At 38.4% G+C, this 27,655-nt stretch overlaps 1 protein-coding gene across 1 annotated transcript; it reads left to right on the top strand.

Moving 5' to 3' along the window:
- Positions 1-49: 49 nt before the first annotated feature.
- On the top strand, positions 50-25,987 carry ZBED4 (zinc finger BED-type containing 4). Its single transcript, XM_063155437.1, has 3 exons — positions 50-205; positions 6,759-6,835; positions 20,713-25,987. The coding sequence occupies exon 3, from the start codon at positions 21,110-21,112 to the stop codon at positions 24,626-24,628; it is 3,519 nt and encodes a 1,172-aa protein (XP_063011507.1). The 5' UTR covers positions 50-205; positions 6,759-6,835; positions 20,713-21,109; the 3' UTR covers positions 24,629-25,987.
- Positions 25,988-27,655: the final 1,668 nt, after the last annotated feature.

Genomic DNA, 27,655 nt, shown 5'->3' with positions numbered 1-27,655 from the left:
TGCGTGGCGCCGCCCCCCGCGCCTGCGCCCCGCGCCCGCGGCGGCCGAGCCGGGGCAGCTGCTCAGCGCCGCGGCGGCGGCGGAGACAAAGCGCCGGGTAATGAATGGGACGGGCCCGCCCGGCCCTTCCTCTTAACTCCTTCGGGCCCGGCCGGGCGGCGGCAGAGGCGACCTCCGGTTTCCCCCGCGGCGGCCGCCCGGGGAGGTGAGTGGCACTGTTCCGCCACCGGGAGGGCGCCGGGCAGGGCGGTACGGCTCTCTGGTCCCGCACCCCCCCTCCCCCTCCCGTGCCCGCCACCGCCGCGTTTGGCCTCGGCGGCCTCGGTGCCTTGCGCGGCTCGGGACCTGCGTCCCGGGCCCGGCGGCGCCTTGTCCCTCCCGGGAACGCCCGCGGGACAGCGCCGCTAGGCCGGGGAGGGGGCGTGTGGCGGCGGGGTAGTGCAGGAAGCCGGGAACCAGGCCCGCGGTGCCGGCTCTATTGTCTGCGGGGCCCCGCAGGGGGCCCGGACGGCCCGGTGAACGGAGGTCGCTGGTGCCCGGGGGTTCGGTGTCGTCCCGGGCCGCCCGGCAGACCCCGCCGCCCCCCGCCCGAGGAGGGGTGTCCGCCGCGGCGCCGGGAGCGCCTCGAACCCCCGGGCTGTGCGCGGGCCGGGCCGGGCCGGGGCGGCGGGACCCGGCGGCGCTGAGCGCCCGCGCCCACCTGGCGGGGCCGCAGGAGCCGGGCCCGGGAGGCAGCGCTGACCATGTGGCCGCTGCCATCCCGACCCAAGATGGCCCGGGCAGCCCCGGCGTGCAGAACCCGTCCCCCTCCTCAGGGTGCGAGCCCGGGACCGGAGACCGCCTCGGGTACGGGCTGCCGACACGGGTGCCGGGACCAGAAAGCCCGGGAATTCCTAAAAAGCCTTTCCCCCCCGAGAAACAGGACACGAGGTGGACAGGCGCCCGCCAGCGGCTTCGGCCGCGGTGTGAGCACCGCGTCTGTGCTTGTGTGTGTGCGGTGAAGTTCCAGCCATCCCTCCTGGGCACAGTCGCTCAAGAATGGTGTCTCGGAAAAGTGCAGAATTTAGCTTTCATGTAGTGCTGCTCTCGTTTTCTGCTTGGGGCGTGGTAATTTTTGCTTAAAAATGTCTTTTGCAGAGTCTAGATCTACACTCTGAGACAGCTGCTGATGTTAGAGAGCTTGTGTTAGAATGCTTACTGGAGTTCTCAGGGTGTCCGATGCACTTAAAGTTGTCTGCTGCATATACAGCCTACTAAAAGTATAAAAACATGTATTATTGTGCTGAAAGGCTGACGAGTCTTGCATTAATGGTGATTCTGTTTATCATTGCTAAGTTTAGTAGAGTTAGGCTTTGCAGTGTAGAGACCTTTCTCTATTTTGCTTATGTGTTAGAAGCAGTCCTGTTTCTGGGGGGGGGGTCCTTAGGGAAATTTCAGTAATTTAGCATGAGCTGTCATGCTACACCTGTAATACTAAGCAAATAAAGTATTTCAAGCCCCCATAATATGAATGTACTTTCCAGACTTCCCTTACATGTTGTTGTCTTTATGGCCCACTATACATGTGTATCTGTGTTGCTTTTCAAGAGCATGAGCACAGCACTTTTCTTCTAAAGGTTATCTCCACTAATGCAGTGTTTCACTTTAAGAGCAGGCATGCACCCTTGAGAGCACATTAGTGGCTTACATACTGGGGGGAGTGAAGTCTGGAAGACTTTATCAACTATCCCCAAAATACTGTGCTGCTGCTAGGATGCCTGTGTTTGTGCAAATACTGGGCAAGGGCAGTCTCGTTATTATTCACTGTGGAGGAAAAAAAAATGTGTTCAAAACAAAATAAATTCTTTTGTGTACTTTAAGAAATTTGGGTGCTGTCCACTAGGTATAAGACCAACAGGCAAGGTACTGACAGTTTTTGTACAGTTGGATGTGTGTCTCCTTTGGTACTTTATGTTGTGGTACATTGCAGCTTTGACAGATGTTGAGGAATTTATTCCATTGGAGTTCTCTAGAGCAGTCAAATGTAAGAATTGATTGAGAATAAGTAAAATGAAGTATCTAAACTAAGCATCTCGGATAAAAGTTTTCTAAACATTTGTACTGTTACATAACAATAACTCTTTTACTTCTTGTGGTGTAACACCCCCATCCTTGTGACTGCTCTGCCTTCTTGGAAGCTCCTGGTGAGCCCTGACCAAACCAGCTGAGTGGTGAAGTGTCCCTTGACTGTACCAGTTGGGCTGCAGGGCACTCCCTGATCACACCAGGAGCTCTGGCATGATGAAGGTGGGAAACAAAGGATAAGCAATTACCTCTTGTAGCCTTGGTAAACCATTTACCTGGCTGTAGCCCGAGTGGAACGGTGCCATTGTTACTGCACTTTGGGGAGAAAAGCTCACTAGTTACTGACTGGATTTATGGTCGGGAAGGAGGGTTACTGATGGCCAAAGTCAGTCATCCTCTGACCCTCTGAACAGCAATCCTAAGTGATGTTGTTTGGGCTTGCCTGGACCAGCACCTCCCAGAGCTCACAAATCCTTAAGTTTGTGGTACTCAAGGACTGTCAGCCCCTCTCCCTCCATCTCCATGTTCCTCAAGATGCAACCATTGCCTGTTGGGAAATGCAAAGGGATTTGACATATTGTAGTGAATTCAAAAGGAATTTTTCATATTAGCCTTTACGTACATATAAATAGGTGTATACACCATTTACCTCTGTGTATGTGAATTGATTGTGGTACCAATGTTAATATTTTGAATCCATAGTTAAGTCATTGTTATAGTTGTTGTGAAAATAATCAAACCACTTTGTAATTGTCAAAGTACTCAAGTATTAAGTGCTGCTAAATCCTTCTGCACCCATATCTTTCCACCCCATATCCTTTGCAGTCTTACTGCTTTTGTGTAAATCATTCCAAATTGCTTCTTATTTGATCTTCCTTTGCATGCTTTAGTTTGTGTAGTAAGTAGCAGAGTGAACCTTGCCATTGAACTCTGTAAAGTTGCATTTTCACTTATCTATAGTAAACCCTGCTTTTGCCAGTATCTTTGAGAGTGTTTCTTCAAGCAGCCAAACCACTCATTGGTGAGGTCAGTATAAGGCAAAATTGTAACAGGTACAGCATCCTCATTGATAATGTGAGAGGCAAAGTGTAGAACAGCAGAAGGCTGGACAGGTGATGAGCTTAGAGTAAGGTTTGCTGACTTTCTGTTACCTTGTCTGCTGCAGCCTCTCTATCTACTGCTTCCCCTTGCTATGGCTGATTTTGTACTGAGACAGTAAATGTCCAGAGCAAGAAGCTGTGTTTGCAGAACAGCCAGTGTCACAGGTGGTTAGTGCAGAGGGGGTCTTCTTCAATAAGTATTAGCACATCACTAAGACTTACAACAGGGCCTTGGAAAATACAGGAGGGCAACAGTTTTATATGTTTTTTAAAACTGTCCATCCACTAAAGTAGAATATCCTATCAAATACTTTCAACAACTGGGTATTATAGAAGGAAGTAGCCTTTGAGCCTGCTGGATCTTTCTGTCTGCTTCTCCCTTTTCCTTGGAATTTGTTCTCTTTTCGTTTTTAGACTCCTAAATACATTAACTTCTGAGAGATTTTTTTTTCCTCTGAGGAAGTTTGAATTAAAGAATGTACATGTTGTATTTCCCAACAGCTTGCTGCATTTTATTGCCATTCACAGTGAAGAATATTTACAGGGGGGTTTGTAAATCCTGTTTTTTTGCAGCTTGCTTTTAATTTTAAAAGAGTTTAATCTTCAAAGGGAGCATGTTTTGCTGTGTGGTTGCCCCTGTAATGAGCACTTAAAATAATCAGCCATATGTAAATAACATGATGATACATGTGTATTGGCTTAGTTTTATATAGAAAAGAATATTATAGATAGTTTCGTGGGGGATTTTGCACTGTATGGAGCAGAGTGTTTAACTCGTTGTGACTGACATTTTTTCTGAAGCAGGGACGATCTGTATTTTAGTGGTATCAACATAAGTTAATGTAATTTACATAGTGCTACCTGTTGTAGTGTATACTTTCAAAAAAGACTTCACAAAGAAAGTTCTTATATGACAGATGTGCCTTGTTTTCTGCACGTCCTTGACTATTTTATTTTGTATTTGTTATTGGCATCCTCAGTACTGGTCAATTTACAGCTATGGAATTGTTTCATTTCAGCCAGTTAATGAAAAATTTATATGTGGCCTAAGGGTAGCTTTCAAATGAAATCTAGAGTTTAAAGCTCTCAGGTCAAGAAGTAAGAAAAACTAAAGCTTTTATCATAATTTTTTGTGCTTTTTGTGTGTTTGTTTGTTTGGTTTGGTTTCAGGGTTTTTTTGTTTCTTTGTTTGTTTGCTGAAGCAAAGGAATTCTGTCCCAAATTAGTGTGATATATAGTTTAATCATGGTAGTATTGGTTTAGGTTTGGGGTTGTGGTTTGGTTGTTTGGTTTGTTGTTTTTTTTGTGATGAGATAGAACTCAATATGATTGGCTGTTAAAGCAACAACAGGGAAATAACTTGGTTTTTAAGGCCCTTCTTTTCATTCCAGTATGATGATTCAGGATACATAGTGATTTTTTTTTTATATTGAACAACATATTGGAAGGTGAGGTTATGAGTATTTTCTATAGTCTAAGACTGGTTTTCAGTGGATGTTGACATAAGAAATATTATTATATTACTATAATCTTTATGTAAACTCACAACCTGTGTGCTCTCTTTAGCAATTACTGCGCGGTTGCGTCCTTTCCATCTCTCAGCTCTTTCCCTTCCCCCTTTGTTGTTTAAAGACTTGTAGGGTTGGACAATCCCTTTCTGAAGGTTTAGAAGGTTACCAGTTTTTTTGTTACAGCTGTGTGAAAGGTTGTTGGATTTTTGGGGTTTTTTTCCTTTTCTTTTCTTCTAGTTTGCATTCACTGATGTCCTACAGATATGTTTTTCCTGTGATGTGTTAAAGTAATTTTTTCAGTGACTGTTCAGAATTTCTGTATATTTAATATAAAAACCAGTTCTGGGGTTTACTCATTAGCTTGGAAATCAAGGCTGAAAATAGAATTTTTAACAGTTAAACATTTTAGCAATACTTTTTTGCAATTATTTGCAAAATACATGGGACAAGATATTTAATAATGTATTTCTCTCATGTGACAATGATCAAAGAATTTGTGCCTGTTTTACTCCAAATAGGTTAAGTGGCTTTTCAGTAGTTATTCTGCTTACCTGTTGCCGTAATTCTATATGCTGAATCAGTGTCTGCCTCTAAATAAAGTAATCTGTGATCCAGAAAAAATTACTTTTCCTTTGTTATTCTTCTCACAAAATATAAGCAATCAAGAAAACACAAACATTAATTTGAATTGAACAAAATGTTTGGCTGGGCTTGAAACTGTAGTCATCTTTAACAAATTAGAGAGCGGGAAAATGGAAGAGTTGTGGGGTTCTGGTATTTTTTGAAGACATCAGGGAGCATAAAGATGCATATTTGTACTTTATTTTGCCTGTAGTCTGATGGCTCTGGCACTTGCAAGGAATGTGGGAGAGCCAGGTTCGTTTCCCTGCTTTGCCTGAGGAGCTTAATCCACATCTGAGGAGAGTTCCCTAACTGCTCTCCTGAGCACCCTGCCCCCGGTGGGTCTGTGTCTCCTGGGCTGGCACCTTCCCCTCTGCATACATTATTTAAATGTTGCTGTAATAGGGATAGCTACAGGATCTCCACAGTCAAATTAACCAGCAGCACAGCTCTGGAGGTGTTCAATTGCTTAAGAGACACTATAAGAGTGTTTTTAAGTAAAAAATGTCAGTAAGAGAAGTGACACCTAGTTCATTTCATAAGGCACACTAAGCCAGTCATCAGGACTGCTTGCCCTCTCAGAGGTAATCTCCTTCCTGAAGAAAAAAAAACCCTAAATGTGGATATATATATGCATGTGTGTGTGTGTATATTTATGTAGTGTTAAACATCTCAGTCTGGTTAAGAAGAGTAATCACTGTAATATCAGAGAGAATGCTTGTAGATTATGGATTTTCTAAGGTGGCAAAATGTTTTCTTGGTTTGTTGGGTTGGGTTTTTTCAGTGTACTGGGGCCTCTGCACTATGGCACTCATGTCTGTACATTGATGAGATCAGTGGGACTGAAGTTGCAAAACTCACAAAAGGTGTCCTGCAATAGACTGCTTTGGTCTGTTTAGTTGCTAAGTCAAAATACGTGATCTTATATGCTCCACTTGCAATCGCTCCTTTCTCATATGTGGGGAATGATAATCTTGTGTTGATTCTGTGCTATTGCATGTTGATTCATACACGTGGTTGGTGCAGTGTATAAGCAATATGTTTAGCTTAGGAAGAGAAGGTGCAACAAGGTGAATCCTGTAGTGCATGGAACGGTGCCAGCAAGCTCCTTTGAAATCTTGCATGTAATGTAAACTCTGTTTCATTCCGCATAAGCATTAAAAAATGGAGTAGTGCTAAAATAAATACAAAAATTTTACTTTTAAATTTTGTCTTAGCAATCATCTGAGGAGTTTTTATTATGTTTTTAATTTTTATTTTGCTTTGGAGCTCTAGAAGTGATAATGTCTCATTTTTCTTGATAGCTGTGAGGGCTAGAGATTTGAAAAAAGGTGAGAGTCATGTAAGTGCAGCTCCTGGAGCTGTCACCTGAAGAGAAATTTGAAACATCCCATGAGTCGCCACTGTGACAGTTAATGTGTTTAAAAAATAATAAAAGTAATTACTTTCTTCTTTTCCTTAGATACAATCATCTCATTAAGTTTGAGTAGCAAGTATTTAACCTCAAATGAAGCCGCCTGCCTGCAGTGGAACAGATGTGTAAGTTTGTTTGTTTTTCTCAATAAACTAGTGAGCAGCTTGTTTGTTTTGGGTCTTGTATCATTATTTTTATTAATTTAAAGGAAGACAATGGAAAAAGGCAATGAATAATTGTATGCCTGTGCAGTGACTTGTATGGAGCTTAATAATTCAGCAGGAGGTTTGTATGAGTGCCTGAGCCTTAAAAATTAAGTTTGGAAGCCTGGATATCTTTAGAGTGGTACAGAAATAGTAACTATTTTATGATTTATGGGGCATCTCTTACTCTGTGGTATCAGCTGGCATATATACATCCTTACCCTGAATTACACCGTTTAAAAAGGGGAGATAACTTAGATGCTGCATTCATGCTGTACTCAAATTACCAGCGTCTTAATCGGATTTTATGTCTTCACTGAGCGAGTTAGTTTTAATATTTTCTTCTAGGGATTTCATCTGAAAATATTAAAACATTATATGTTCTGTTTGAGCTTCTGAATAAAGATTTTTTGGAAGCCTGAGATTCCTGAGTAAGATGCCATAAAGAAAAAATTGTCCTTATGAAGATAAGCATTTGTATGTGGAGTAACAATAAATGTTGTTCTTGTATAGTGTTTCAGAACTTTGTATTCATTTCTTATCCCATCCTCTCTGTACCCTGAATAAAATAGTTCAATTTTTAAACCATCTGTATTACTGGTTAACATGCATGCAAGCAAGAGATGGACAAAATGTTTAAGATGGAGAAAATGTTGAGCTTGGAAGTCTTGTTGGGGTCATAGAATCAGAATAGGGGACCTCTAAAGACCACCTAGTCCAACCCCTTGCCATGAGAAGGGACATCTCCAACTAGACCACATCACTCTGAGTCCCATCCAACCTGGCCTTGAGTGTTGCCAGAGATGAGGCATCTACTGCATCTCTGGAAAACTTCTTCCAGCATTTAACCATCCTCAAAAAATCTGTTCCTTATATCTAGTTTGACTCTACCCTCTTTTCATTTAAAACCATACCTCTTTTCCTGTCATTAAAGACCCTACTAAAGAGTTTCTCCCCATCCTTCTTACAAACTCCTCTTCCTGAAAATCTAGTCGCTGGAGCTTTCTCTTCTGAGCAACCCCAACTTTCACAGCCTTTCCCTCTAAAACTCTGGTCTCTGTAGGAAGAGAAAATTAAAAGTATGATTCAGATTCATTGCTTGAAGGAAACTTTTCTTAGGTGACATATACAGAAGAAGTGGGAGATTTTGTTACATACTGAATCTGCCTGTGGATTGTTCTTCATCAGTCCAAGTAAAAATGAGCTGCTAGTGCTTTCCAAACACAGAGGAGAGCTGAAGAGCAGGAGAGAGTAGTTGTTGTTTGTACCAGCCTCCCAGGCCAGTTTTAGACCACTGTAAAGAAATCTGACAAAAGGGACAATGTTTTTTTTTCCAGAATATCCAAAAGTTCACTCTCCATGTAGTTAATGCTGTATTCTAATATACTCATCTCAAGGTCACCGAATGCTTTGCACGGTTTCATTATATGATGTCAAGCACTGTAGTGTATTATACTTAAAGTGCCTTTCCATTGTGACTTTCAAGGTTAAATGACTCCCATGAAAATAATCCACCTTAGTACTACCTGTCTAATGAAAATGAGTATCTGCTCTTTGTACCTTCAAGAACTATTTCTTCATTTATAGTCCTATATGAAATAATTGTTGACTGCAAGCTGAGTGTTCTGATAGGTCCTTTCTTAATCTCTGATTAAAGCAGCACTGTCTTGACAGTGGGTACCCTAAAAACAGATACTTATCTAGAGCTGCAGTATCCTGAGAACAAAGACTCTGATATTCAGATGTTAGTTTTACTGTTCAAATTTTAAATTTTGGTAGGTCAGCAATGTTACCTTTCTAAGTCCTCTAGCATCCACTGTAAGAATTCATCTTTCAGTGCATATGCTATACAGTAATTTTTATGTGCAGTTTAGATCATTGAAGAAAATCTAATTGCTGATTAAAGGGATCTAGTAGTGCTAGATGTGCCCTGGGAGAGAACAAAGCAGTGTGAACACTGCTGCCTGTTTGTCTCACACCCAACTACTGGCTCCTAGCTCACAACAACTTTTCTTAATATAAGATTTGAGACTGCAAATCCCAGTGCTAAAATGTGGCATAGCTCATGGCAATCATATAATTTTTGTGGTTTTTTTACTCTGTGGTCCCCTTATTTATTCTTAGTCAAAGGTGGAAGCATGATAAGCATGATATGGGAGCGTATGTACAGATGGGAAGAAAATAAAAAACAACTGAAAGACAAGAATGTAAAACTTGTTTCATGGGAGGTTGTCACTTGCTGTGACTTGCACTAAGAGCTGCTGAAACAGTGGGAAGAGTGGGTCAGCTTTCAGGGAGCCAAACAGTGTGCAGATTGTGCTGTCAGCAGCAACCTTGCTTTGGTACTGGGAAACGGGAGAAATTGAGGTTTTGCTTATTTCCTTTTTTAGTGATTTTGAGTTGTCTTCAGTGGCTTACTGAACTGTGGGAAGACCATAATCCATTTATGACAGGAAATACAATGATGCTCATAAAGAAGAGGAAGATTCCTCATAGTTTTCTCTAAATGTTTTTATTTCCTTTTTCTATTCCTCAGAAAAGATTAGGTTTATTAAAATAATTATAATAATAGAAATAAAGTGAATGGAAAGGGTTATCCATTTCTTCACCTTTTCTTGTACTAACAGTGTTGTGGATCCTGCTCTGAATAGGACACTTGTGTAGTGTGTAAAACTTTACTTAAAAATCAAGTTGCATTGCATTAATTAAAGTTTATGAACTGCACTGTTTAGAATAAGTACTACAAAAAGCTTTATTCCTAATTTAAAATTTCTTGTATTTTTTGCTCCTTGAGTAAAACCTTATTCGGTCAAATTAAGATCTGTCTATGGCAGTAGGATGGTTCTTCAATAAATCATTTTTTTGGGAGAAGAAGCTATTGGAGCTATTTGTCTCCTTGGGGTGGAGAGTGTACTTCCTGGTAGTGCTCAGTGTGGTGCTGCTGGAAACAGTGTTGGCTTCCCTTAGCTTGGTTGTCTGAGTCAGTTAAGTCTTTGCAAAATCTCACCTTACCTTGAAGAAGACAAAGAGAATATATCTCTGAAAGAGGTTACAAGGACAATACCTCTTGTCATGGAGGCTAGGAACAGGCTGGTTGACAAGTGAATACAGAGGTGTGCACACTCATTTCTCCCTCCCTCTCCCCTGTTCCATGAATAGGAAGGTTTGTTTTGAGAGGGAGAGAGATCTGATAATTGGTTTTTTTAAACTGTGATTTCAGGTGAAACTGTCAGATGCTACTGATGAATGTACAGTTTACTTAGAAAATACAGAATGGCAAAAAATACTTGAGAGAGGCATAAGATGTTCTCCCCTATTGTGGGCATGTGCCTTATGCCTGCATGTGATATGGAAGTTTGGTTTTAAAGGTTACCTCTTGTTTTTTGTTACAGTTCTTGTAGTCATTGGCAGGGTGGTGAAACTGAGTGTTTCTGAACTTTTAATTACCTTGGATAGTATTGTGAAAGTTGTTTTCTATTTTATTTAGTATATTTAGTAAAGAGATGATCTTTTCCTTACTTCAGAAAAAAATCTAGACATGCTTCTTCAGTTTATTACATGAGGAAGAAAGAAGGTACCCTCAGTTGCAAATGATTTTCCAAAGGAATTTTTCTTTTCCATATTAGGTGTCTTCTGACTTGAAATAAAGTTTCAAAAGAAAGATTAAGGTTAGGTTTAAAAAAATCCCTCTGAAGTTCTGTTCATACTATTCATACTAATACTGTTCATACTCTTGAAAATATGTTTTTGTGGTTTTGGGTACTATGAATTGCATTTTCTTTCTAACCTTCCTTTAAGTTCACAAGCATTCCAGGATATAAATGCTTTAATACAAGCATTGTATTATATCATGTTACACATATACAGATATTATTTATATAGATCATGGAAAGCCTCTCAATAGCATTGTTGAAACTTATGTGAGGGCATAGAACTAATTGACATCAATGTGAGCACAGAATTTGGATGATTGGTAGCTATGAGAAGTTTTTGAAACAGACATCTTCAGACTTTAGCATGAAAATAAATCCTGCTGCATGGTAGTCTTAGCAGTTTAACAGTTCCGAATAGTTCCATTTTGTAGATCAGAAAAATTCTAGTTGTAACAAGTTAATGTAAGATATTCTGCAAAGGACTCAGTTTGCATTCTGCGAGGTCTTTTTCTACTTTCTACTTACATGGATGTTTTCAGCAAGAGTTGCAAGAAAACAGACTACCCAAAACATGGTGTGTCTCTCCTAACTGCTTTTTTTTTTTGTTTTTCATCATCCTGCCTATTCAGCTTTTCTCTTCACAAGTGCCTTGTTTCTTACTGTAATAATCCTTAAAGTGCTTGGATTTTCACTCTTACTGGATTTAAAAATAGATATTTAACAAGAATAAAACCCACAAAAGTGTATGGTTTTTATTGTGTTGCAAGCTAGGAAGGTAGAGTAGTCAGTACAAAAATCACTTATCCTAATCCTGTCCCTTTTACTTGGTCAGCTTGGGCTGCATGAGAGGAGAAAGAGAAGAGTCTAATGGGCTGAGCAGAGAATTGGTCACTTGGAGAGGAGAGTTGTTAGAGGAGCTTTGCTTTGAATTTTCTGATGCTTTTCTGAAAGCAGGCTGTGCTCTCTAGCAATGTGGAATAAATCTTTAGTCTTTTGCCTTTCATTCTTTTCTGACTTACTTGTTGTTACTGCTGTTTTGGTTGTGTGCTTTTCCTGTTCTGTGGTAATACTGATGCATCTTTCCTACTCTGTTCTTATTTTTATCTTCTCTATTTTACCCTTGTGCTGTGTTACTGCAACCTTCATTTGTCTCCTGTCAGCCCCAAATTGTACAGCATGTGATACTAAAAGCAGCTTTGATGTCCTGCTCTAAAAATGCTCTAAACCAAACAATACATGCTTCAGCTGTGTAAAAAAAACCAATTTTTTTTCCTTAAGAAAAACAGCTTATTTCTTGTAACATTAAGATTTTCCCCATCATATCAGCATATGATATTTTTCAAAATTATAAAGGATAAAAATATCAAAATAAATGTATAATTTGCTGTAACAACATTGAACTGATGAGTAAGGCTTGGGAAAATACTGCTTAAAGTTTTCATGAAACTATTGCTTAAAACATTGGCATTTTAACAAATGAAAGATCTGACATTTGGTAGGTGTGAACAATAGCTCAGAAACATATCCTGCAAGTATTGCATGCCTGATAATGAGAAGTAACACTTCAACACTTGAGACAGTTTGGATCCTGGACAAATGTTGACATGATTTACTTAGTGTGATAGATCTGATTTTTATGAGTAATTTCTTAGTAGAAGCTGGGACAAATTATTAGCATGTGTAGAACCTGGGGGTTTTTTTGTCCTTCATTACAGAGTGCTGCAATGGGAAGTTAGTAAAGGACATGAGAAGGGATATAGCCCCATTTGAGATCTGATGGTATTTTTAGTGCACTAAGGAAAAAAAATAGCAACAATTAAAGGCTTATCAGGTGGTTGTAGGTGTGAATAGTTCTACTAATTCCAATGATACATAACGTTATGTGTGGTGGTAATGCAACATTCTTCTTAGTTTTCTTACTAAAAGTTTGGAGTAATATTGTTTTGACCAGGGTTATTGTTTTGTTTTTGTAGCTTTACATTTTTATTCTCCTTTTAAGATAAATGCTGCTCAAAACCGTGTGGAATGGGGATTTCTGTGCTATGGGCTTTAACATGTTTGTGTTACTTAAGTCCAGGTGGTGGAGTATGATGCTTCAAATAGATATATGCTTAATACATTGGCAGATAAGTGATGAAGATTGATTTCTGCAGAAATAAGGTTGAGCTTTGGCTCAGTAGCCTGTGTCAGACACCTGCTTTATTCTTACACATGCTGTGCAGTGAGCCTGCATCACTGAGTCTGATAAAACATTTGAGTACTGAGCTTGTTTACAAAACCCATTGAGCTGAATGGGAGCTTCAAAGTTTGTTAAAGAAGCCCTCCTGTGGGGTCACAGGGTGCAGGAGGGACCTCCATGCTTTCCAAACTCCTGCTCAGACAGGAGCCAGGGTGTGCCTGGATCCGGTCTAGCCCCAGACTTTTCAACGGGTTTTGTGTAAAGGATCACAGAGGTGTGATTGAACCTTCTGCAACTTTGTCTTGCAGGATTAAGGATGGCAAACCATATATATTTGTATAAATATATATGATGTATTATGCTAATGATTAGATATAAATAATTTACAGAATTATTTCCTACACAGTGCAGGAACTGTAACAACTATTATAGTGCACTGTGAAGCAGCTGTACTGAAGCAGTTGTAACAAAGCTGGCAAAAACGATTAAGTAGATTGATGTTACTCACCCATAACAATGACCTTGGGCAAGTCTCTTTAGCTCAGCCTCAAGGAGTAAGAGGAGTAACCTAGAGGGATATTACCTGTTTAGGGGAAGAATCTCCATACATACACTCCAAGAAGGCTTATGTCAGAAAACCCTGCATTAAAAATTGGGACTGAACTTTTATATTATACAGTGACTGATGATGGTAAGATGTCAGGTCAGAAGTCTCCATCTGTGTCAGCTCAGCAGCTTTGGACAAGTTATCAGTAGTATCACTTGTTTGTTCGTTTATCCAGGAACAGATCTACCACACCTTCATCTCACTATCAGGATGTTTAGCTTTGGGACTGATGAGTCAGGCTGGTCTCAGCGTTATTCAGCACCACAAGCAGCATGGTGCTCCCTTCTTCATTTACCACTTGTAGGTTTGCAAAAGACATTGTTCCAGTTGGTTCAGAGCATTCCAAGCAGAGCATCCTGCTACAGCACTAAACAGGGATACCAGAACTGTCCGCTCGATGTAAATAATATATATGCTAGCTTGAACATCTTTATTTCTATCACACTTTAATTAATATGAAATGTATAATATTGCGTAATAGTAATGTACCATATTTTAAAAGCATCTCAATTATTTTAAGAAGTTTTATGATTGAAGATATGTGAGTGTAAGGACTGAATAAAGAACTGGATCTTCTTTTAAATAAATATTGTTTTAAAAAATATATCTTCATTTCCACTTTTTCTCCGTTCCAAAGTATTTTTTTTTTATTATGTTAATTTGGAAATCATATTGTTTGTCTTCAGTTTTACCATTGTCATGATTTATTTTCAACCTTTTACACATTGGAGTATGAGCCAGTGTAGTTTTGCGCAGGCAGAGCTGGCATGCACACTGTGTTGCAAGATGATTTAGAGTTTGAGTTGTGATACTGGTACAAAGCTGGATCTTTTAGTTTTGAATCTTTTCTGAGGTTTCAGGGACTATTTGAAAATTATTAGTAAACAGCATCCCATTGACTTCCCATGTTTACAACAACAAGAGAAGAAAACAGCTGTACAAATAAAAACATCTTTCAAGAGTAAGAAGCTAAATTTGAGGAGTTTGAGTTCGTCCAGTGTTTTCTGTATGCTGGTTTCATTTTAACTCAACGCTGTCCATTTAACAATAGTCAAATGACTAAAATTTTCGCTTCTGAGCTGCTACCTTCCTGAGGTATTATTAATTTAGAGATGGTGGGGAAAATAGAAAACGTAGAGAAGAGTCCACTAAACCAGAAAAGTATAACTTGGCCCTAGAAAATTTGTTTTACTGCTTAAAATCATTTGTGTTCACCATAAAATTATTTGATGTTTTGTGGGGCAAGAGGCAAGGAAGAGGGGAATGTTTAGATTTAGTGTCTGTTTTTATCTTTTTAGTCTCTGCTTCAGCTAAATTCCTCCATTTGTTATTAGAGTTGAGTACTCAGAGTGTAATGGTGACTGTTATGTACCTTGTTATACACCTTGTTATACTGTTATACACCTTGTTTTTTTCTCTGCCTGCAATGACTGATTTAGGCCCCAGCTTACACCAAGCCCTGAGTTTTCCAGTGGCATGAAGGGACATGAGTGATCTTTATACCTCAGCAAATCAGAGGTCTCTGAGTCGTGTCCTGACAAGTAGCATGAGTGCACGGGGGAGCTCACAGAAGACTGTTCATGTCAACAAGGAGCAGTGTTCAATTATGGTGGTGCTGTTTCCACACTTCATTCCTTTGAGTCCAGATAGAGCATTTGGGGTTGTGGATGTGAGAGGTTGTTTTACAGGTTAGAGAGAAAACCTTTGTAAAACCACAACAGTTACTGGTTTTCATAAGACCTGCCTTTCAGGTGACTTAAAAGTAATGCTTTTCTCTTCCAGCAGTTCTCTACAAAGCATGCTTCCCATGAAGTCCAGAATGACTTGTGTCTTACATTAAGCCTGGCTTTCTGTACTTTATTCAAGATTAAACTGTTGCATACCTCTAGTTCATGCTTGTACATCTGTGCCAATTCCTGTGAGCTTCTGTGAGCCTTGAGACTAGGACCCACCTTGTTTCAGTGTGACTGACGTGCCAGTTTTGCATTTCTAATTCTGCATTTTTAATGATCAGTATCTTGCAAATCTCTCTAGTTTCATACAGGTGAGCTAGTACTGATGTTTTATCATAGGAAATTTCTATAGATAAAATGCACTGGTTTTAGTTTTCCTTCTTCAAGGGACTTAAAACTTTGAAAAGCAGTAAGGTTCATCTGGACTATAAATTTATACGAATATATTCTGCTGATTTGTTTATGATTTTGGATGTGTATTCTCTGGATTCTTGAAGGGGTTTTTTTTGTGCGTGTTTCTGTTTTGTTTGATTATTTTGCTTTAGCAAATATTCCTTTATTAGCAAAGCACCTGCCATTGCACTTGAAGCAAATAATTTCTTAAAGTATGTATTTCTTATTGCTTGCTCTGAGGTATTTCTAATGATGCTTGTACATTTCCAAAAATAAACAAGATTAATGCTATTATAAAACTGACATCCATTTGTGCAAATTGCTGTTAATGAGTTTTTTGTAGATCTTATGCCCAAAATCTGTCACTACTTTTGATTTTTTTTTTCAAACTAGTAAATGCTTTTACTTTCACTGTCTTCACATTTCACATCTTTTTTGAAAAAACTGTCCTTGCATTTTGCAAGTGTGTCTTTGTATTTACACTACATGCTCTTCAATAATAATGTATTTTTTTTTTTTTTGTTTTAAACAATTTTTTCTAGACCATTATTTCCATCAGGATTCTGTGATATAATCAAGTTCATGATTATTGCCTGACTATTCAATCTAAAATGGTTTGAAACTTACAGGCCACTCTCTGCTTTACAAAAAATAATCAGCTTATGGTTTGGTGTTCTTGCATACTTTTCATACTTCTCCGTGTGTTAATGTATGTCTCTGCAATTCTGAAACAGTGTTTCACTTTTTGCCTCCTTCCTTCAGCACTGATTTCTTCTGGTCATGGCAGTTTGTTGTGGCACTTGGGATCAGTCACGTTCTCCAGACATTTCTTGTCAACCACTGCACGCTTTCAGTAATCCCATTTTGAATGGAAAATCCTATAAAATGTGGTGTAGGCTTCTTCCCCCAGCAAACTACTGCTCAGGAGCTAATAGTCCAGTGTAGTGCATTTGAGTAGATAGTTGTTCTTTAGTTGTGTTTATTTTCTTTGAAGATTGTTTTGTGGCAGAGTGTCTCTATCTCATTGTGAAAGCATAAATCACTTTGAGCTAACTGCCTATAGCTTTTTGTACCCTTGAAAACATTTTCCTTCTTGAATATCCTGTTTGTTTAGCAGCAATCCTTAATTTTGAGTAGCTTGGGTCCGAGTGTAAATAAGCTATGTAAATGTGGTCATAGTCAAATTCATACTTCCTTCTAGGCAACTATAAAATTTTAAAACATCCTTTTTTGTTCCTTATTAAAAGAGACTGACTCTTGAATAGAGTTGGCATGGGAGGAGGAGATGAAAAACATCCTTATGTTTCTGTATTCTAAAGAATACAGATTGTATTCTAAAGAATCTTTCAGACTGTATTCTAAAGAATCTTTCAGTTGGACATGCAAGGGTGTTTGAAGGGAAGGAGCTTTACTGAATTTTACATGATGTAACACCATAACAGAATCAAAGAATGATGGGGGTTGGAAGGCACCTCTGGAGGTCATCTACTCCAACTTCCCTGCTAAAGGAGGTTCACCTGTAGCAGGTTGGACAAGATCTTTGTCCAGTCTGGTTTTGAATATCTCCAAAGGAGCCTCCAAAACCTCTCTGGGCAGCCACTTCCAATGCTCTGTCACTGTCAAAAGAAAAGTTTTTCATTGTTTTCAGATGGTCCCTCCTGTGTTTCAGGTTGGTTCTAGTTAGGTTTCCTCTAACCAGACTGCTCTGCTGATTGCAGCCCTCTGAGCTCTGCCATTTGGCCAGTTCTCAAAGCAAAAAAAATAATTCTTAGATGTTAGAAAGAAAATGGAAGAAAAATACATTCAGAATTTTCTAAGGGGCATTCAGCTTTGGGGATTTCCCAGGAAGTGATTGTCTCCTCTAATCTCAGCTATTTCTGCTCATTTCTAGAAGGCAGCAACAAGGTCGAGAAAAATAAATACTATGTAGCCAGAGACCAATAACAGCCATAGAGTAGACGAGATACAAATATTTTTTTTCTTGTCTTACATTGTCATAAGTACACTAAAATAGTGTAACTGACCACCATCTGTAAGTGCTTTTTAACACTGCTAATAGCATAACTCTGTTAACAGCCTGCAGGCATTTTCACAGCTAAGCATATATATGGAAATAACATGTAGCTGCAAAGGGAGACCTAGGTTTAATTGGTCAAAGGAGGACAAAAACCATGTGAATCAACAATTCAAGCAGTAAAAATTGCAGTCAGAAACCAAGGATACAGAATAATCAGGAAAGATTTCTGGTGGACCAAGAACAATTTTTTTGTCCTAAAGAAATGAAGATAATAGGGTCAGGAGCAGATGAGATTGCTTCCCACATTTTTTGGTGGAGGAGAGTATGACTATTAAAAAGACAGTGACAGCAGGGAGACATACAGAAGAAAGAAGTCTATCACCGTGGTTCCTGCTTCAGAGTCCAACAGCTCCCTCACCTCTTTACCTCTGCCTCAGTAACTAAGACTGTCAAGGACCACAGCCATCAGTATTTAACTGCATGGCATCAGCTCAGTGGTATTGTGTACTCAAAGCTAATTTAGGATAAGGTGATTAGGGCCTAAGTGTTTGAATATGTAGTGATAATGGCTGATAATGATTAAGAACTTAACCACCGGCAATGTGTTGTTAATGAATGTCAATCTAGTTAAGCTTGGTTATAAAGTTTGCAACTGGTGTTATTTATCAGGTTTTCAAATCTTCCCATTACAGCTACTTTAAGCTTCGCTGTGTTAAGCAGTAACTGCTTATCAGGACAGGGACAGTTAAATCGGTTCTGCAGATTTTTCTGTTTAAAGCCTAGAATTGGATTTTCGTTGTTAAGAAATTACAGGAATCACAGGATAAAGATGTGATTACCTGTTTTGAGTCAAAGAAATTGCACACAGCTTCATTAGAACCCAATGCCAGTGGATATATACTTTTATTTTGTGTGTATCTAGCTAGGAATCTGTCATGTCCTTATTGTAACTTGGCACTCCATACATAATTCATGTTCTGTAAGCTCTGCATCAAGCCACTTGCTTGAGAGCCTTTCTATCCTGTGATCTTAAGTCACAACATCTTATTATATTTTCTTGCTTTTCCTGTTTGCAGTACAAGCTCCAAATTCACAGATAGATCAAAGTAAAGATGAAACAAAAAATCCTCTTGAATTGATTGCTGTTTTAAAAAGTTGACTGTTACACTCTGTCTCTTGTCCCAGTTCCACATACGTCCCATATCATCAGTATGTGTGTGATCACTAATTTCTGTTTCATTCAATTTTATGTTGAGTCATGTAAATTTAGTCTGGCTGCCAGAATTGTTCTCTGATGTGATTTCACAAGCCAAAGGAAAGTCCTGTGTAATGTAAATTTCTTTTAGAAATCTAAGGTTTTTCTTCAAGTCTTTCCCTTCATTATTTTTCATGCTCAACCTTCATATCTTTTGGTACTGAGAACAGATTTTTTTTTTTTCCCTGAGAATAAGAAAGAAAGGCACAAGTACTAAAACTCGCACAGAAAGAAAAGCAGAATTGCTCCCTACCTGTTAGCGTGTTCTGACTGCTTCATCTCCCTTCTCTTAAAACAGCTGCAGTAAGACCATTGCCCCCCCTTTTCCCTGCCCCTTCCCTTGCACTGGAAAAAAAAAGGAAGTTATCACAATGATAGGCTTTCCATACATCAGAAATCCACAGAAAGTGAATGTTTCTAGTTTCTCTTGCTAACAAACTTCAGAGAAAAATTAGTTAAAATAGGTTACAAAACTAATATGACATTGATCTTGATACAAAGGGGAAATGTCAGTGTGAAAAACAGCCTTTTTAATGTGTTTTGTGGCTGTGGCTCATTTTACCTTTGCTGAAATCATAGAATATGCTGATTTGGAAGGGACCCATGAGGATTATCAAGTCCAACTCCTAGCCCTACACAAGACACCCCAAGAATCACCCCAATTCTGCCTGTGTTGTAGGAACACATAAAAGTTGTGGAAAATGTTTAACATAATTTAAAATTCTGTTTTGGCTTCAGCTGTGGAGACAGAGTTCCATAACATTTAGTTTGCAAAAATTGCAGTGCATAGTGTAGCATCACCAATGTGATGGCCAGAAATGTTTGTTATCTTGAATGAAGGCATCAATAGCTGCATTAATGACACAGAAGAATAAATGAGAAAGGGTTTGGCAAAATTTAAAATTCTAATATAGTTCGGTGGAAAAAAAAATGACTGATAAATGCAGACAGCTTCTTCATATTTGTGAGGGACTACTCTGTTCCAGTTTTTGAGGCTACTGTTGCCCTTTTGTAGGCAACTTTATATGCAACGTCAAAAACCTACTCTTTGTACTAGAATTGGTAGTGAATAATCTTCCCTCACAACTGAAATTAGCTGTCTTGTTGTAAAGGGGCTTTCTAGTGCAACCTCTGGGCATGTGAGGGACTTGAGCTGGCAGTGCTGCACTAGGCACCAGCATATGCAGCTCTGCGTGTCTTTGCTTCTGAGTGATGTTGCTACACTTTTGGAAGACCTCTGTCTGTATGGCATTTATACAGCTCCGTTGTCCTAAATTAAACTTTTTAGTTTTTAATCAGGAAACTTTAAAAGTAGCTGGTTTCTATAGCATATTGTTGTCTGACAGTGTTATGGCATGAACACAAATGTGTGACTATGGTCAGAAGCAGAATGATTAGTGTGACAATGCTGAACAACCTTACAGAAGTTACTTGTTTTCTTTTTAAAGACTGCTGTCAGTAATGGGGGGCTCACATGTTCAGGACTGTGTTACAACATTTGGTTTTAAGGACATATTTCTGTGTTAACATAATTAAATGCCTGCTTGTGTTCATATATATCAGTAGATATAGACACCTATGCAGTATTTGGGTTTAGATATGTGTGTGTGTGTGTGTGTGTGTGTAGTTTGGTATATGTGTGCGTGCAGTGGTTGAATGATGATGTAGGATAGGCACAGGTATGTGTGAGAAAATATGAAAGTGATGCTTGGACTCTTTTTGTCAAAGGTGAACCAAAGCTGCATATGCAGACACATATTTTCCCACAATAAATGTATCGAATAAATGTTGGGCTTTTTCCTTTTTTTTTTTCAATAGTACATTGAATTGTTTTTATCTCAAAAGAGAAAAAAAATCAAAACATGCAGAATACCTAGTGCCTGCTTTAATGTCACTTTTACTGTAGTTCTTTAATGTGCCTTAGTTAACTTTGTCTTCTGTTTTGTTTTTTTTTTTTTGTAGATGGTGTAAAAGAATCTCAGTTGCCCAATCAAGATGAACAGAATGGCTTTCTTCAACAAGAAAATAGAACATCCATTTTTAGGATTATATCTACAACATGAAGCATTTAGCAGTAGCTGTCTTTGAGAACATTCATCTATGACCTGAAATGTCCTGATCCTGGGAAAAAAAATGGGATTCCATTAATTAAGTCTATAATTTTTAAATGCATTTTCATCACTAATTATATTTGCTTATGCACAACACGGAATTCATAAACCAGAGATTATTTTAACATATGCACACATTTTGTTTTACATTCAGTATACAAGATACATAATTTTAATCAAATTTTAAATAATCTTTTAAATTATCTATATTTATTAATAAATGAAGTCTTGGCAAGAATTTGTCATCCATGGACATGAGTAAAGCAGATTTCCCCGGAATGGATGATACTTTTGTATTGGGTAAAATCAATAACTTGAAAGTAGAGCAAGAAGACAACAGCATTAACTGTACTCTTGAAAGAACGGATATAAAGACAGAACAAGATGATTTCAAACATGCAGACAGTAGTGATGAACAGGAAGACAAAGAAAAGAACTTCATTACAAACAACTCTGGTAAATATTTGTCTACAGAAAATGAAGATGATTATGGATCTCTTTTTTCTCAGTATAGTAATACGCTGTATGATGTAGCAATGGAAGCTGTGACACAAAGCCTCCTTTCTAGCAGAAACATAAGCTCCAGAAAAAAGTCACCTGCTTGGAACCATTTTTTTATATCTCCTAGAGATAGCACTAAAGCAATATGTATGTACTGTATGAAAGAATTTAGCAGGGGTAAAAATGAAAAGGACCTGAGTACAAGTTGTCTCATGAGACACGTGAGGAGAGCACATCCCACTGTACTAATTCAAGAAAATGGAACTATGCCAGGTATATCTTCCTTTTCTTCATCTACATTATTGCTGCCACCTCAGTCTGCAGATGTTGGAGATCTCAGTTCCATGTTATCCCCCATAAAACTGGTCAAGAAAATGGCTTCTAAAATACCATCTCCAGATCGAATAATTGAGGAATCTGTTTCTATTGTTTCTTCTGAAGAAATATCAGACCTCTCAGTCTCTGAAAAGTGCAGCAAAGAAGAAGCCATGGTTGGTTCATCTCCACAGCAAGCCAACAACCAATATGATGATACTGTTGAGAATGTAGCAGAAAAAACAGTTGTTATTCCAAAGAGTGCATCAGGTTCTAGAAGGAGATCCGCTGTCTGGAAACACTTCTATTTGTCACCTCTAGATAATTCTAAAGCTGTTTGCATCCACTGCATGAATGAATTCAGTAGAGGAAAAAATGGAAAAGACCTAGGAACGAGTTGTTTAATAAGACACATGTGGAGAGCCCATCGTTCCATTGTCCTGCAAGAGAATGGAGGTGGTACCAGCATACCACCTCTCTACACTGCACCTCCTACTCTCTTGCCTTCTTTACTACCATCAGACAGTGATCTGAATTCTATGTCATCCTCTCCTGGAAAACTAATGAAAGAACCAACTTCTGTTTCCTCTTCTCCAGACAGAATCTCCGAGGAGATCCATACTAATCTCACTTCTGGAGATACTCTAGTGGAAGACTCAATGCTGTCATCTTCTGATGATATAGGGGAAGTCTCCTTTGTTTCATCTCCTGAAAAACAGTGTGAGGGATTAGGTCCACTAATATTTGAACCTACTGCTGTGTTTCAGCAAAATAAAAGGATTATGAAAAGGCTTAAGTCAGAAGTCTGGCACCACTTTTCACTCTCACCTGCAGACAGTCTAAAAGCAGTATGTAGATACTGCAGTTGTATGATAAGTCGTGGTAAGAAAGGAGATGTGGGCACAAGCTGCTTAATGAGACACCTATATAGACGCCATCCTGATGTAATTGGAAACCAAAAGAGCTTTCTCGATGTGAGTTTGGCAAATTCACCTTATGCCACTTTGGCTTCTGCAGAATGTTCATCCTCAAAGTTGACTGACTTGCCTACAATGGTTACACATGATAATCAAATTATATTTCCTGTTAATAGTAAGAAGACCTCAAAACTGTGGAATCACTTTTCAATTTGTTCTGCAGATTCAACAAAAGTAATATGTACACACTGTGGACGTATAATAAGTAGGGGGAAAAAGCCAACAAACCTAGGCACGAGTTGCCTTCTAAGACATTTGCAGCGGTTCCATAACAATGTATTGAAAACTGATGTCCCAGAGCCAGAGTTATCCTCATCTACGGATAATCACATGCCACTCCGCACAGAATTACTAGGATCTTCAAATTTTGACGAAACCAATGAAAAGTTTTGTGACTCTCATCCAGTTGCCAAAAAAATCACAAGTCTTGTAGCCGAAATGATTGCACTTGACCTTCAGCCATATTCTTTTGTAGACAACATTGGCTTTAACAGGCTGCTTGAATATTTGCAACCTCAGTATTCTTTACCTTCTCCATCTTACTTTTCTAGGACAGCAATTCCAGATATGTATGATAACGTAAAACAAATAATTATTTCACATCTTAAAGAAGCTGAAAGTGGAGTGATCCATTTTACATCTGGAATATGGATGAGCAACCAAACACGAGAATATCTAACCCTGACTGCTCACTGGGTAACATTTGAGTCTTCATTTCGACCACAGTGTGAGGATTACCATTGTTCAGCACTATTAAATGTATCACAGATCGACTGCGACTACAATGGAATCAGTATTCAAAAGCAGCTAGAATACTGGTGGGAAACGTGGATTACTTCAGTTGGACTTCAGATTGGGATTACTGTTACTGATAATCAGAGCATAGAGAAAACTTTAAATGAAGGTGATCACTCAAGTGTACAATGTTTTAGTCACACTGTTAATGTAATTGTAAATGAGGCTATTAAAAGCCAGAGAATGGTTCAGAATTTGCTTAGTATTGCAAGGAAGATCTGTGAACGCGTCCATCGGTCAGCAAAAGCAAAAGAGAAGTTAGCTGAGCTGCAAAAAGAGTATGAGTTGCCTCAGCATCAGCTAATACAAGATGTTCCATCCAAGTGGAATACATCATTCCATATGCTTGAACGCCTTATTGAACAGAAAAGAGCAATTGATGAAATGTCAATAGAGTGCAGCTTCCGGGAGCTGATAAGTTGTGATCAGTGGGAAGTCATGCAGTCAGTGTGTCACGCTCTCAAACCTTTCGAAGCTGCAAGTAGGGAGATGAGTACACACATGTCGACTCTCAGCCAAGTGATTCCAATGATTCATATACTTAACAGGAAAATAGAAATGCTTTTTGAGGAAACTATGGGCATAGATACTATGCTGAAATCTTTGAAAGAAGCTATGGTGAGCAGATTGTCCTCCACGCTTCATGATCCAAGGTACATTTTTGCTACACTTCTGGATCCCCGGTATAAAACATCGTTATTTACAGAAGAGGAGGCTGAACAATATAAACAAGACTTAATCAGGGAGCTGGAAATAATGAGTTCTACCTCAGATGATGATAAACCTGTTTCAAATGGATGTGATATAGGTTCACCATCTACAAATTCTTATGGGGAAGATAATCTCTGGTCACTCATGGGTGACATGAAGAAAACAAAAGACCTGAAAGAGAGAGCAAAGTTACCAGAGGAAATGGTGCTTTCTTATTTGGAGGAAGAAGTGCTTGAGCATAACTGTGATCCTCTAACTTACTGGAACTTTAAAAAGTCATCTTGGCCAGTACTGTCAAAATTGGCTGTCAGGTTCTTGGGTTGTCCACCAAGCATTGTTCCTTCAGAGAGATTGTTCAATACATCCAATGAAAGCAACAACTTTAGTCAGTCAAGGTTAATGATTGAACACTTTGAAAAGCTTATCTTTTTGAAAGTGAATCTTCCTTTAATATACTTCCAGTATTGAAACTAATGAACAAACTGCTAGACTAAATCTATTGTTGCTCACTGGATATTAATATCTATAACTTGGATTTTTAAATTGCTCCAGTAGGGGCCATGTATGACATCTAATCAGTGACTATAATTCCAAATTTAAGATTCATTTTTTTCAGCTTTCAATATGTCTACATGTGCCTTATTCATAGTACTTCAGGCCAGATATTGTATATATGTTTTTTAAAAGTTCACACTAGAGATAGCCTGTCTCGTCAAATTATACAAAATTATGTAGGTTTTAATCCATAATTGTAAATGAACTTTAAAAAGCTCAGTCATTTGTTTTAATAGAATGGCAAAAAAAAAAAAGAAAAAAAAAGATGTAAACAGTTCTATTCTGTAGTTTTTTATTCAATTATTATGTAAAAACCATAAACCAGGTACTGTATTTTAGTTGAACATTGCTTTAATTGCAAGAAAACAGGTTTTGTAGTTGTCAAAAGAAAGCTGTACGTGAAAGATGGGGTTCAAGCTGTCTTTTTATCATATGATGTTTTTAACTGCAAGCCCTAAAGTACTTAAAGGATTGAGGAAGATGTGTTTACAGGAGACTGTTGACTTAATATCTGAAAATAAATCTTAAATTTAACATGAGATGGAACGTCACTTATACAGCAATCGGTAGTAAAACTTCCCATTCTGGGTTCTCCTGTTCAGGCTTTACATTTTAAGTGAATTACAGAAATATTCTGGGTATTTATAAAAGGTCTTTGGAAGTTCTCTCAAAGTTTGTGAATTAATGCTTGTTATTTAATGCTGTATACAAAAAAGGCAAGAAACTTACCAGGAAGACTCTAAATGTCATTCTGAAGCCTTTTCTAATCTTTAGTGCATCAAAACTATAAGGTCCCTATTGTAAAAATTGAGCCCTTACTCCTAATGTAATTTCAGTTGTGTAGAACAGCCTTTCTTAAAGCTCCTAGTACAGAAATAACTGATCTGGTTTTCAGTAATAGCCTTATGGATATGGTGCACTGCTTAGAACTATATGTAGTAGGGTTGATTCCTGACTGTTGGTGTCCATCAGGCAAGTGGGATATAAAGCCCTTAAAGCTTCAAATAAGGTGGAAAAAATAGCCAGCATTTTAATTTGAAAGGAACATTCTCCTTAGTTTTTCTCTAGAAAGACTTATCTTTTAATTTCAGTTTTCATTGAATACATTTTTGGGAAACAAGTCATCATTTGCCTATGACCTTTTAGAAAAGTTGTAGCTTTGTTAAAATACTCTACCTATGCCTAATCTAATTTTGCATTTACTATGTTTTAGTGTATTTATAAATTGTGAACTCAGTTTCTGAAATTAAACATTTTATTTGCAATTTTCCAGTGGTAGTCAACACTGCCTTTTATTTTCAGATGGATTTAAGACAACCATTGACTAAAAATTAATTCAAACAATTGTAATCATAAATATACCACAGAACAAGCTATTTGAAAAGACAGGTTTTCCATTCAGCTCTTTGGACTTGAGCCTGGATTCTGCTTCTTTTCATTTTCCAAAACTGTTTTAACTTCAGGAACATTGGTTGAATTACTTCCCAAGTGGCTCTGGTTTCCATGTGTTGTTTCTCTAAACATTTTACAGTTTCAGGTATTTCAAGTGTTATGTTTATATCTATACAATTTAAGTAAATGACTATGTAGTGCACTTGGGAAAGACTAATACTGCTTTTTTCCCTGCAGTATTTTAAAAGATAATGTTTACTTCTATCAACAGCCAGCATCTCTTTGTTCTTCTAGAGTTAAAGGAGAACAGCACACATTTTTCCTGCAGTAATAAAACAATTTGGTCTAGTTTATATGTAGCTGGAAGTAGGTGAGTTTGAAGCAGCATATTGGGAAACATGTTTAAATGGTTACTGGTTAATTATTATCTCAGTTTTTTTCTCCTACATTTTAACTGTGAATATGACCTTGACCCATGTAGAGGAGATTTTTAATCTCTCCAAACCAGTGGAGAACAGAGAGGATAAAAACCCATTTTTCTTTATAAACAAGTGATACAATTTTCACTCAAGGCTTGAACATAAATACAGGCTATGACTTGAAGCATTGTGGAGTCACATCAAACCAGGAGGAACGCTGGCAGTGAACAAGCTCACCTGAAAGTCAGCTCTCTGGACTCAAGAATCTTGGCTCCTCTGAAGGCAGTCTTTGCTGTAGCTCCTATCAAACTCCCTGTGTGGAGAGTTGTACTGATGGCATTTTGTAGTCCAAAATCGGCTTCTTAGTCATACAGATAATTAATTGTATAGTCATGCTTTTTGTCAAAACATCCTGAGAACACAAGAACTAGTCACTATTTTTAAAAGTAAAATTTCATCAAGTTAGGCTATTTATACCTGTGATTTCCCTATTTCATTTTGGTTTCATTTGGATTTTTAAAGGGCTTAGTTCCTAAGACCACACTGTTTCAGTGTCAGCTTGGTAAGAATGAATTAAAGACTTATGTTAGAATTTTTTAAGATAATATGCAGGCCCAAAAGACCTTAACATTGAAGCACTTAATTCTTAAATAAAAATAAGGGAAACTGAGAACATAAAGCTGCTGTTTTCAGTTGTAAGCCTTGATCCTTCTATAGGAGTTACAGGAGCATGTCCTTCAGATCAGGCATTGCTGCCTGTCAGAAAAGAATGGTTCCAAAAGAAGGGCTGAAAGCTTTCATTGAAGCTTGAGGTAAGTTATTGAGTGACTGTGTTTTATGTTGGGTTTGCCTTATTATTTTTAATGTAAATTCTCAGTGATTGTTAAAATTTTAGGGTTTTACAACCCTTCTCATATTTGTAATAGGGAAGACCCCCCCAAAATTTTAAAAATTGTAAAAAGCAATTTTTACAGTGCTTACCCTTAGACTGACAAAGCTGTAAATAGTGGGAGTTCTCATCAACCTGAGATTGTGCTGCACCAATCCCTGTGGCAGCAGACAGTTCTCTGATGCATAACATGGTGACCCTGCCACAGTGATACTTAAACAGATACTTTCAGTACATTAG

This window comes from Melospiza melodia, chromosome 4 (assembly GCF_035770615.1).
Source record: "Melospiza melodia melodia isolate bMelMel2 chromosome 4, bMelMel2.pri, whole genome shotgun sequence".
In the NCBI taxonomy this organism is placed as follows: domain Eukaryota; kingdom Metazoa; phylum Chordata; class Aves; order Passeriformes; family Passerellidae; genus Melospiza; species Melospiza melodia.
The sequence above is the reverse complement of the archived record's forward strand: the minus strand, read 5'-3'. Positions and strand labels throughout refer to the sequence as shown.

Excerpts from the sequence above, each read along its gene's own strand:
- ZBED4 (XM_063155437.1), top strand. The coding sequence starts at position 21,110 with ATGGACATGAGTAAAGCAGATTTCCCCGGAATGGATGATACTTTTGTA.